This window comes from Myotis lucifugus, unplaced genomic scaffold, assembly GCF_000147115.1.
Source record: "Myotis lucifugus unplaced genomic scaffold, Myoluc2.0 scaffold_1458, whole genome shotgun sequence".
Taxonomy (NCBI): Eukaryota; Metazoa; Chordata; class Mammalia; order Chiroptera; family Vespertilionidae; genus Myotis; species Myotis lucifugus.
The window spans coordinates 13,978-25,105 of record NW_005872506.1 but is presented as its reverse complement, the minus strand read 5'-3'; the positions used below and the strand labels follow the sequence as shown (position 1 = coordinate 25,105).

The window sequence follows — 11,128 nt, the reverse complement described above, 5'->3', positions numbered from 1 at the left end:
GCAGTGGTTCTTGGGTGACGCACCAGGAACCAGAGAAGAGGGAGCCCTGATTCCGGGGTGTGTCACCCGAGAACCGCCCTCTCGCAATCTGGGTCCCCTCAGGGGATGTCAGAGAGCTGGTTTCAGCCTGATCCCTGCAGGCCAGGCCAAGGGACCCCATCGGAGCACGAATCCGTGCACCGGGCCTCTAGTATTGTAATAAGCTATTTTCCAATTACCTGGAAATACAGATTGAAGACTTACATTTTCCTGTTTTGAAAGAATCTTCTGGTAGAATTCGTCATCAGGCTTCTTTCTCGGAAGGAGGTCAAGGAGGCACATTTTAAAAATCTGAATAAACATCTATTGCCAAAGAAGGGAACGTAACAGAAATAAAGGTTTAAACAACAGAATCTCCCTCCCTCCTCTCCTCCCCCCCTCCTCCTGTTTTTCTCTCTGTTTCTCTCTCTGTCCCTCTCTCTATCTCTGTCTCTCCCTCTGTGTCTCTGTCTCTTTCTCTCTGTCTCTCTCTCTCTCTCCGTCTGCGCCTCTCTCTCTCTCTCTCTCTCTCTCTCTCTCTCTCTCTGTTTCCTTTTCTCTCTCGGTCTCTCTTTTTCTCTTTCTCCCTCCCTCTCTGGGTGAAGTGAAGCCGGCGCCCACCCACAGGCAGGAGCTGCCTTCCCATCTTGGTGTCTCTTCCTAAGATCGCTCTCCCTCCGGAGGTGCTGGCTCCACCATTCCCCACACCCACCTCCCGGGGGTCCCGGCGCACAGAGCCCGAACACGGTGCCGGAGCCCTGAGGGGTGCCGAGCCCCTCGCCACCTACCGAGTGCTCGTCCTGCCTCAGCGCCGCGTCCAGCTGGAGCAGATCCTTTAAGTGGAGGTGATAGATGCAAAGGTCAAGGTCGGCGCTGCAAAGGCGCAAGAGGAAGAGAGACCTTAAGTGTCTGAGGTGGGGAGGGGGGTGACAGATAGGGCGTCCCTGCTCAGTACCAGCCTCGCGGGTCCTGCCCCCAGATTTTACATCCGCAGCGTGTGCGTGCGCGGAGATTCCCAACAGCCACACGGTCTACGAGACGGAGTGTCAGGAGCTCTTTGCGACCCACTCGTGACCGGAGGGGACTTGGCCTGGACATAGAGGATGAAGCCGGAGACGGCAGGTGGGAGAAATGACACTGGCACGTGCATCCTGTATCACAGGCCGCCTTTCTGAGGGCTCAGCGTGGACATCCCGTGCCCACTGTGCAGACGACGCTGACACAGGACATCGAGGGCCGGAGAAATCAGTGTTGGTGGCGGTCACAGGGTCGGTCAGCGGCAGGGTGCAGGGAAAGGCTCTACCTTCTCTCCGACACAGGCAAAGGCTTTTTGAATGACTAACCCCGAACCGTTAGACATCCTCTAAGTCCAAGGCTCAGACACAGCTCTCCCCGCGAGGAAAGGGGCTCCCGTCCAGCCACGTCCCTCCCGCGTGGGCCACCTGCGGGGTCCTCACCAAGCTCCGGTTCTGAGCCCACTCATGCCACAGCCCGGGCCGCGTCCAGGGCCCCTCGAGCTCACCGAACGTCAGGCAGACAGGCCTGGGGACCGGCCCACACCCCCCCACCCACCCCGCCCCAGATCTGAGTTTCTGGCCACTGACCACAAGCTGAGCCCTCCTCCAGGCTGGATAGTTTGAAGATTCTGAGCGTGGGCTTTGGAGATAAGGTGGTGGGGTCAAACCTGGTTCCATCACCATCCGCTGTGTGACCTGGGGCAGGTCACTGAGCCTCTCTGAGACTCACTTTATTTTTTTTATTACTTTCTTAAATACATATTTTTATTGATTTCAGAGAGGAAGGGAGAGGGAGAGAGAGGTAGAAACATCAATGATGAGAGAGAATCATTGATCGGCAGGTGTGGCTCAGAGGTTGAGCATCTACCTATGAACAGGGAGGTCATGGTTCGATTCCTGGTCGGGGCACATTTCCTTCATAAAATGGGGCAAAGCTGCCCCCACCTGATAAGGTTGGCAGGAGGAATTAGTTCGTTGACTAATAGTTACCATCACTGAACTGGTCCCAGGCTCCCACTGGCGGAAGAGACAGGGCAGGGGACGGGACAGACTGATCCTTGTGCTCATGCAATAACTAACCCCAGCAAACTGCCCAGCACTCTGCCCAGCACCCGGAAGGCGCCTACTCAGTGCTGGCTGCTAAGCCATGCACAGGCACACTAAAAGGCGCCTACTCAGTGCTGGCTGCGATGCCATGCACAGGCATTCTGGAAGGTGCCCACTCAGTGCTGGCTGCGATGCCGTGCACAGGCACTCTGGAAGGCGCCTACTCAGTGCTGGCTGCTATGCCATACACAGGCATTCTGGAAGGCGCCTACTCGGTGCTGGCTGCGATGCCATGCACAGGCACTCTGGAAGGTGCCTACTCAGTGCTGGCTGCTATGCCGTGCACAGGCACTCTGGAAGGTGCCTACTCAGTGCTGGCTGCTATGCCATGCACAGGCACGCTAAAAGGCACCTACTCAGTGCTGGCTGCTATGCCGTGCACAGGCACTCTGGAAGGTGCCCACTCAGTGCTGGCTGCGATGCCGTGCACAGGCATTCTGGAAGGCGCCTACTCAGTGCTGGCTGCTATGCCGTGCACAGGCACTCTGGAAGGCGCCTACTCAGTGCTGGCTGCTATGCCATACACAGGCATTCTGGAAGGCGCCTACTCAGTGCTGGCTGCGATGCCGTGCACAAGCACGCTGGAAGGCGCCTACTCAGTGCTGGCTGCGATGCCGTGCACAGGCATTCTGGAAGGTGCCCACTCAGTGCTGGCTGCGATGCCATACACAGGCATTCTGGAAGGCGCCTACTCAGTGCTGGCTGCGATGCCGTGCACAAGCACGCTGGAAGGCGCCTACTCAGTGCTGGCTGCGATGCCGTGCACAGGGCACACTGGAAGGCGCCTACTCAGTGCTGGCTGCGATGCCATGCACAGGGCATGCTGGTGACGCATCAGGGTCCCCTGAAGTCTCTCCGCGGCTGGAGCCTGACTCCGTAACTCCTATGCGAGTCGATACCACATGGCAAGTGACAGAGGGAGACAGGGTCCCACTCTGACACGGGGCGGCTGTGTGTCCCTGGCTGAGTTGCTTAACCTCTCTGGGCCTCCGTTCTCCGTTTCCTCCTCTGACAACCACATGCCTCATGGGCCCGCGTCCCCCTCCGCCCTCCTCACCTCTCGCAGGTCAGGGCCTCGGGGAAGCTGTGGACGCGGAGGAAGGTGCGGCGGAGGAACCTGTCGTCGCTGGCGGCCGAGTGGATGCTGGACGAGGAGCTGCACTCGTCCTTCTCGGCCTGGCTCAGGCTGCCCAGGCTGCTGCACGGCGACGCCTCCACCGGCTGGTTGGGCAGAACCACCTGCTTTAAGTTTTCGTGCAGAGACGGGTTGGAGGAGCCGTCGGCCAGAGGCTGGGGCAGCAGAAGAGACATGGGACTCAGTGCACGTGACCATCAGGAGTCTGACGCGGTAATTCCACCCGCAACACAGGACAGTGGCTCCCGGGACAGCCAGGCGGGCAAGGCTGGGCAGGGGCAGGAGTGGACCCGTGTCACAGCTCTCTTGCCCCCAAGAGGCCAAGGCTCTGCACCAGGCTCCCACCCCTTAGCTAGGAGCCTGCCTCTGCTCCGATGACCCCTGCACCTGGCACTCGGCTGCCACCTGCCCGTCTCCACAGCAGCCCCCCGGCCCTGGCCCACCTGTCTTGCTGCTGTCTCAGACCCGGGGCCAGCTCTGTCCACTAACCCGCTGACCACCTAGCTCTTCTTCACCTACACTGACGTGGGCGCCACCTCCCCTCCCCAGACCTTCCAGGCAGCATGCCATTGCCCTGGGGTTGGCTCAAAGAAATGCAGTTCCTGCCATGACCTCAAGAGGGCGCAGCCTGAGCAGGGCTCTGCCCCCCAGGCTGAAACCCTCTCCCAGCTCTTTGCTGGGTGGAAGCAGCCGTACCCCAGACACAGAGCCCAGAGCCTACCTTCTCCGAGGCCCAGCCCACACCAGCTCCTACAGGCCCCTGTCCTCTCTGTGCAGCCTGACACCACACCGTGTCCCTCCCAGACGGGGCAGCCTCCAGGGTGAGGACCATGCTCCCCTGACCCCAGCCATGCCCAGTGGCCACTGGGGAGGCGGCCCAGCGTGGGTGTGGTGCTGAAGAAATGCCCCTGCTCTGGGAGTGCCCCCCCCCCACACACACAGAGCTAAGGAAGGAGGTGGTTCCCAGTGTGTGTTCCGGGGAACAGGTCCATGAACTGCCACCCGTTTCTGTTCACCGTAAGGGTTCCCCGGAGAATCTAATTTGGGAAAGTCTGCGCGAACCAGGGTGGACTAGTTTCCTCGGTGTGGGAATTCTCAGAGCCTTCGATATGCTCTGGCTGTTCCCAGGCAAGTGCTGGTTTAGGAACAGAACGGGTGCATGCTTAGCTGTCACACACGGGCCTCAGCCCTGACGTCTACTGTCCGATTTAACCCAAACCACTGGGTGAGGCAGGAGGGCCCATTGCTCCCATTTCACAGATAAAAAACTGAGGCCCCAGAAGTCAGGAAATGGCCTGCAGTACACAGCGAGGGGGTGGGCCGGGGGGACTTCGGACTGAGTCGGGGTCCTGTCCTCTTTCCCGCCAGCATTTTCCTCAACTTTCTTGACCAGGAAACTCTTTTTCCCACAGAGCATCTCGCCGGCTGGAGGCTCCTGAGGCGCCAGGGGATAGCCCGCTCTCTGTGAAGCTCCGGGCTGCGGTATGAACGCCTGCCTTCAGTGTGAGGCCTGTAGCCAGGTGAGGGCGGTGACTGGCCCGCCTCTTTCTGCAGCGACCTCGGGAGGTGGTTAGCCCCTCTGGGCCTCAGTTTCCTCTGTGTAAGGTGGAGACGACAGTATTATTTATCTCATAGGCGCCTGTAAGGCTGGAATGCCGGATGCACGACAAACACTTAGCACAAGGCCGGCCCCACCGCAAGTGTTCAGGAGTGTCGGCTGCTGGCGTGAGCCTCAGGGTCTGGGAACGAGATGCTGGAAGCTGTGTCAGTATCGGTATTTGTATTAGTGCTGCGCGAGCGGGGTGGGGGGGAGGCACCGTCCTACTGTGCTGTCCCTGGTGTCCCTGGGGTACAACACACCATGGTATTTCCTTACCTTATACACCCAGGCACACCCTGGCCCTGACCACACTGCCACCAAACCCCTAAGTGCTGCTCGGTGACAAAGCCTCACGCTCATCCCTATTACACTGGCTGCCATAAACCCGCAAGTAGAACCTGAGCTGCACATCGAACCCCACGACTGCACCCCGACCTCCAGGGCACCACTGAGGGACTGGTTCCCGAGACGGAGCTCGGGCCTCTCACCCGGAACTTCTGGTTGATGGGATAGACGACTTTCGCCTTCAGCGCGAATGCTGTGACGTTGCTGTTGAAGGACGGCTCGCGTTCCTGGGAAGAAGAACAAACGGCATGGGGAGCTTCCGCGAGACAAAGGATAAACCGCCAAGGGTTTCCAAAGTGCCACACTGCGCTGTGACAGCGGCCTGGGAAAGGGACCACCGGCTCACACAGGCCAAAGTAAGCACGCCCTCGGCAGAGGATGGATGATGGATGGGGGAACAGGTGGATGGACGAACGGACAGACAACAGGTAGATGGATGGATGGACAGATGAACACACAGATGGATAAGTGGATGGGCAGGTGAGTGGATGGATGGATGGATGGTGGATGGACAGATGGATGGGCAGGTGAGTGGATGGATGGATGGATGGATGGTGGATGGACAGATGGATGGGCAGGTGAGTGGATGGATGGATGGTGGATGGATAGATGGATGGATGGTGGATGGATAGATGGATGGGTAGGTGAGTGGATGGATGGATGGATGGTGGATGGACAGATGGATGGGCAGGTGAGTGGATGGATGGATGGATGGATGGTGGATGGATAGATGGATGGGTAGGTGAGTGGATGGATGGATGGATGGATGGTGGATGGATAGATGGATGGATGGTCGATGGATAGATGGATGGGTAGGTGAATGGATGGATGGACGGATGGTGGATGGACCGATGGATGGGCAGGTGAGTGGATGGATGGATGGATGGTGGATGGACAGATGGATGGGCAGGTGAGTGGATGGATGGATAAATACATGGATAGATGAGTATACAGATGAATGTACAGATAGATGGGTACATGGATGAGCAGGTGAATAAGTGGGTGGACAGATGGATGAATGAGTGAATTAATGGGCAAATGGGTAAAGGAATGTACAGACAGCTGGAAAGATAGATGGGCAGGTAAATGAATGGATGGATGGATGGATGATGGATAGACAGACGGACAGACAAATAGGTGGGTGGGTACATGGACAGATGAATGGATGGATAGGTATGAATAGACGGATTGACAAGTGGGTGGATGGTGGATGGCTGGATGGGGGAGGGATGGATGTACTGACAGATGTTAAATAGCACATGCATTTAATTCCAAGTCTTCACCTTTGGAAGAAATCAGGATTTAAATACCATGACAATAATGAACAAGAGCGTTCCTAAAACTGCAAATTTTAGTGGAAAAGTCCGACAGAATAATTTTTGCTGTGCCGCCGGCATAAACACTTACACGCGGCAGTAATCACGCAAGACTTGGGGTTAGACACTCCCTCACACAAAAAGCAGAGGTGGGCGGTCTTCTCACTCTTCTGAGCCTTGGTCCTCCCGGACAGAGCCCAGGTGGGTGCCTGTCCCCAGGACCGCGCAGGTGGAGCACCCAACGAGTGGCCGCTCAGGACAGAAGCGAGACCACGCAGCTGGAAGGGGTGGCGAGGAGCCCGCGAGCGAGGCCCTGCTCAGGAACCGCCCCGGGAAGCCTTCCTGACCGCAGCTGGACGGCTCTTCCCAGCCGCTCTCCATCCCGCGTCTCTCACATCTCTCCCCTGCCAGCACGTCCCCCTGCACGTGGCAGAGTCGGTGCTGAATGAATGTTGTGGAAACAACCAGCTCGTGGACGAAGGTGAGCAGGCAGCTAAGTCAGGAGCCTGGCACGCAGACCTCGAGCCATCTCCACCCGCCAGTTCGAAGAGGCTGGTGGGGGAAACCGCACCCACTCCTACTTCCCTGCTTTGCAGCTGAATCCTGAAGAAAGAGCTCCATGACAATGAGCGAAAAATACAGCTTTTCCGCTTCCTCACAACGTGGAAGGTTGGAACAGCACCTGCCGGAGCCAGCACCAGGCCCCTCATGTCTCCTGAGAGGGTTCCCCATGCTGCCCCACTGAGCAGGGCAGGGAGGGGCAGGGGCCCGGTTCTCGTCATTTCTATTCGTCCCTTACGACTCGCAGAAATAGGCTTAGGTGACAAGAATGGGAAACCTCCCACATGTGCCTCCTCCTTAAGCTCCCAAGGGTCTGGCGACAGCGGTTTCCGTCTCCATTTCTCACACAGGAGAGATGAGCACAGAGAGGTTAAGCCATGTGCCCGGGGCTGCACAGCTAATACATGCCAGAACTGGGATTTGAACTCAGATCCCTGGCTCCAGAGGGGCAAACCAAGGTCGAGAGGTCGACACCCTCCATTTCATCCTCCTGAGCAATCAGATGACCTTTGAAACATGCAGTTCCCGTCACTGCCCAGCTGCTGACCCTCTTGGCTGCCCTCTGACCCCAGGGGAGGACCGCCCCCCGGCCCCCAGCATCCAGTCTCGCTCTCTGCTTTTTTAGGACAAAAGCGAAGAATGGCAGTAAGATGCAAAGTCTGTCTTCAGAACTGGTTACATAATTTGTGGGGCTCAGTACAAAATGAATACGGGGGTCTTATTCAGAAATGATTAAGAAGTTCAAGACAGCCGAGTCTGCGAAACAGGGGCAGGCCGGACGGAACGCGGCCACGTGACATCACAGGCCTGGCTAACATACAAGAGGAGACACCCTTGCTGAGAATTCCACGCGAAAGCAGAGAGGGCGCGGCCACTTTAACCTCCTCACATCGAGTGAGAGGACAGAACAAGAGGTGAACAGTGGGAGGAAGGCCTGGCCCCTGCCTTCCAGGGAGTTCATCTTCAGCAGGGAGACACAAAACAAAAACTGCGCTTCCTGTGAAAAGCATGGCCCGGCTGGCGTGGCTCAGTGGTTGAGCATCGACCTATGAACCAGGGGATCTCGATTTGATTCCTGATTAGGACACATGCCTGGGTTTCGGGCTCAATCCCCAGTGGGGGGCATGGAGGAGGCAGCCGTTCCATGATTCTCTCTCTTCATTGATGTTTCTCTCTCTCTCCCTCTCCCTTCCTCTCTGACATCAATAAAAACAACCCATAGTTATGAGAAGAAAAGGATGCAGAGGCTGGTCCACCTGACACCTATGGAAGCAGGACCTGAGGATGGGGCGCCCGGGCCTGTGAGGAAAACGCAGTCCCAGCTGATGGTGTGACCCCAGCCAAGCGGGAGACCTGAGACTGCTGTGGCTCTTCCCTCCTGTCCCCTGGGGTGCGCATCCCCTCGAGGGCAGGCCCAGGGCGGATGGAGGCCCGGAGGCACTCAGCAGGGCCTGGGGCAGGGCACAGGCGTCCGCAGCTTTCGGGGCTCCCCAGTTCAGAGCTCCCCCCAGCTCTGACAACCTCCCAGCGGCAGCCATGCGGTCATTCAGGAAACTGGATGCAGCGCAAATTTCCATGTAAAACTTCTTCCGCCAAAGCAATGCCATTGTTCAGAAATGACTGAGAGCAGGACTGAAGGGACGGAGAGGCCCTCTCGCCCACTGCCAGGCCAGGACGCAGAGCAGCGAGCCGGGGCTGGGAGCCGCACGCCCGGAGCCCGGGGGATTGTGTTTGCTTTGGGCTGACGTGAGCTATTTCTCCAGAGCTCGGACCAGGAGGGACAGGAGGCACCGTGCCTCAGTTCTCTGTGCCTTAGAGGACACAGGGGTCACAGCTGGACGCACCCTGACAGAATCAGTCCCCTGCCCAGTCTCGGAGGCGCTATCTGCAGAGGGCAGGGGCACCCGGCCAGCCAGTCCCCGGAGCCGGCAGATCATTAACTCAGCTCTGGCAATTATTAGCCTGACAAGGGCGTGGCCTGGGCACAGCTAAACAGTCCGCAGGGAGAAAACATGAGCGTGCCTCCTGGGAGGGGGGAGGCCGCGGCTCCCTGCACACGCTGCTTCGGCCGGAATGATCCCAGGCGACTCATGGGGACCCCGGGAGCCGGCGAATCGCTGTCATCATAAAGCTGAGAAACCTGAGGCTCAGAGAGGGTATGTTTCTTGCTCCACCTCACACAGCAAACAGGTGGCAGAGCTGGGCCTGGGTTCCAGGATCCTGGATCCCACCCAGGAAGGGAGGCTCCCTGGGAGGCTTGGGCTGGACTGAGTGTGGGGCCAGGAAGGGGGTCCAGGGAGAATCCATCTTTGAATATCTCCGTCCAAGGCCCAGGACTCCACCTCCTAGATGTTTAGTTTTTACTTAAAAGAAATAAAACAAAATGAAAACAAACAAACCTATACACACACATTCACAGAGGCCTTATTCGGAATAGCGGCCATGGCCAGCGCCACGCCGGGCACATCCCCACGACGGGCCCTGCGATCACAGGATGAATGACTATCAGGTGCAAGGACGAGGCTGCATCTCGAAGGCGAGACAGGAGGAAACGCAGGCACCAGACGCACGTGTAAAAGCCTGGAACAGCGAGGCCAGCTCAGCGCTGGAAATGCTGCAGTGGTCGCCTCGGGAAGGGGCTGGGGTGGGGGTGGGGGGTAGCCCGGAAAGGGGCGCAGGGCTGGGGAGCTTTCCCGGGGAGCTTTCCAGGGGGTGCAGCGTCTCTGACCGGGGTATCGGTGACAAGGGTGTACACAGCTGTCACTCATCAAACTAAGCTGAAAACCTTGCCTGTTACTGTGTGTAAATGATGCCTCAAAAGGAAGCCCACTGGGACCTCAGCTCTGTCAGAGGCTCGTCTGGAGGACACCTGTGCTGGCAGGGGGGACGGAGGACCCCAGCATGCACCTGGGCAGACACACCCCACACCCCAATTACGTCCAGAACCTCCGCATCCTTTGAGGCCCGCGCCTCTCTCTTCCTCCTCCTGGGCGGGGAGCCGGTTTCGGACGGGGTCTGTGCTCTAGACTCCAAATTCTTGAGCAGACTCTGCGCGTCGTCTACCTAAAACCAAAGGTGGGGACGGGGTTGAAGTGCGCAGCCCAGGGCCCCGGGGACGGTGCCATCAGGCCCTCACCCCCAGCGGTCACGCCGGCTCAGCTCCGGGCTTCCTCCTGGCCTGTGCGCACTGCCCCACCTCTCACTCCCACTCGGGGGCAGCCGCATCCTGCCAGACTGTCCAGGGGTCACCCTGAGGAGCCCCGGAACCCCCTCTCAGCATGTCCTCGGGCCCCGGAGGCAACACTTGGGTCCAAGCGCATTCCATCATTCTTCAGGGCGGTGGCTCCGTAACCTGGGCGCTCCTGAATGCTTAGCAGCTTAACTCAGGAAACGGCACCTGAATATCAATTTTCCTGTCATTCCCAGTGACGTCACGGGATGACTTTTCAGAAAATGTTAGATTGCCTTGAATCACAGAATGGCTTTATGTGAACGGCCGGTGACCGCACTGGGCAGATTCTGCATTTGCAGATTAGAGAGCTTGCTAAACTTTATCTGTAACCCCCCAAACCTGGCTACAGAACATGGCTGGAGAACCTAGACAGAACATGGCAAGAGAACCTGGATAGAACCTGGCTGGAGAACCTGGCGACCTAACCTAGCTGGAGAACCTAGCGAGAGAACATGGCAAGAGAACCTGGACAGAACCTGGCTGGAGAACCTAGGGAGAGAACCTGGATAGAACCTGGCTGGAGATCCTAGACAGAACTTGGCTGGAGATCCTGGACAGATCCTGGCTAGAGATCCTGGATAGAACCAGGCGAGAAAACCCAACCATGGCTGATCAATGGACGCGGCATCAGGTCCTTCCTTCTTCGCCGACTCCGTCCACACCTTTGGGGGCCCCTGGACCTGCTGGGGTTGGGACCCCAACACAGGCCAAGCCCCCTGGACTACCAGATGCGGGAGGCGAGGCCCGAGGACTTGAGCGGTTGTTTACATCATCGTGGCAGGCACCGCCTCCCGCATC

At 58.1% G+C, this 11,128-nt stretch overlaps 1 protein-coding gene across 1 annotated transcript in view; it reads right to left on the bottom strand.

The window, feature by feature from the left end:
• LOC102425542 (ellis-van Creveld syndrome protein) overlaps positions 1–11,128 on the bottom strand; it is a 47,917-nt gene that overhangs the window by 29,398 nt on the left and 7,391 nt on the right. Inside the window, exons 3-7 of the mRNA XM_006107825.3 lie at positions 10,036–10,161; positions 5,365–5,448; positions 3,199–3,431; positions 807–891; positions 244–342 (exon numbers count right to left, since the gene is read on the bottom strand). Coding sequence (XP_006107887.2) covers positions 244–342; positions 807–891; positions 3,199–3,431; positions 5,365–5,448; positions 10,036–10,161 — 627 coding nt within the window. The remainder of the gene's footprint in view (positions 1–243; positions 343–806; positions 892–3,198; positions 3,432–5,364; positions 5,449–10,035; positions 10,162–11,128) is intronic.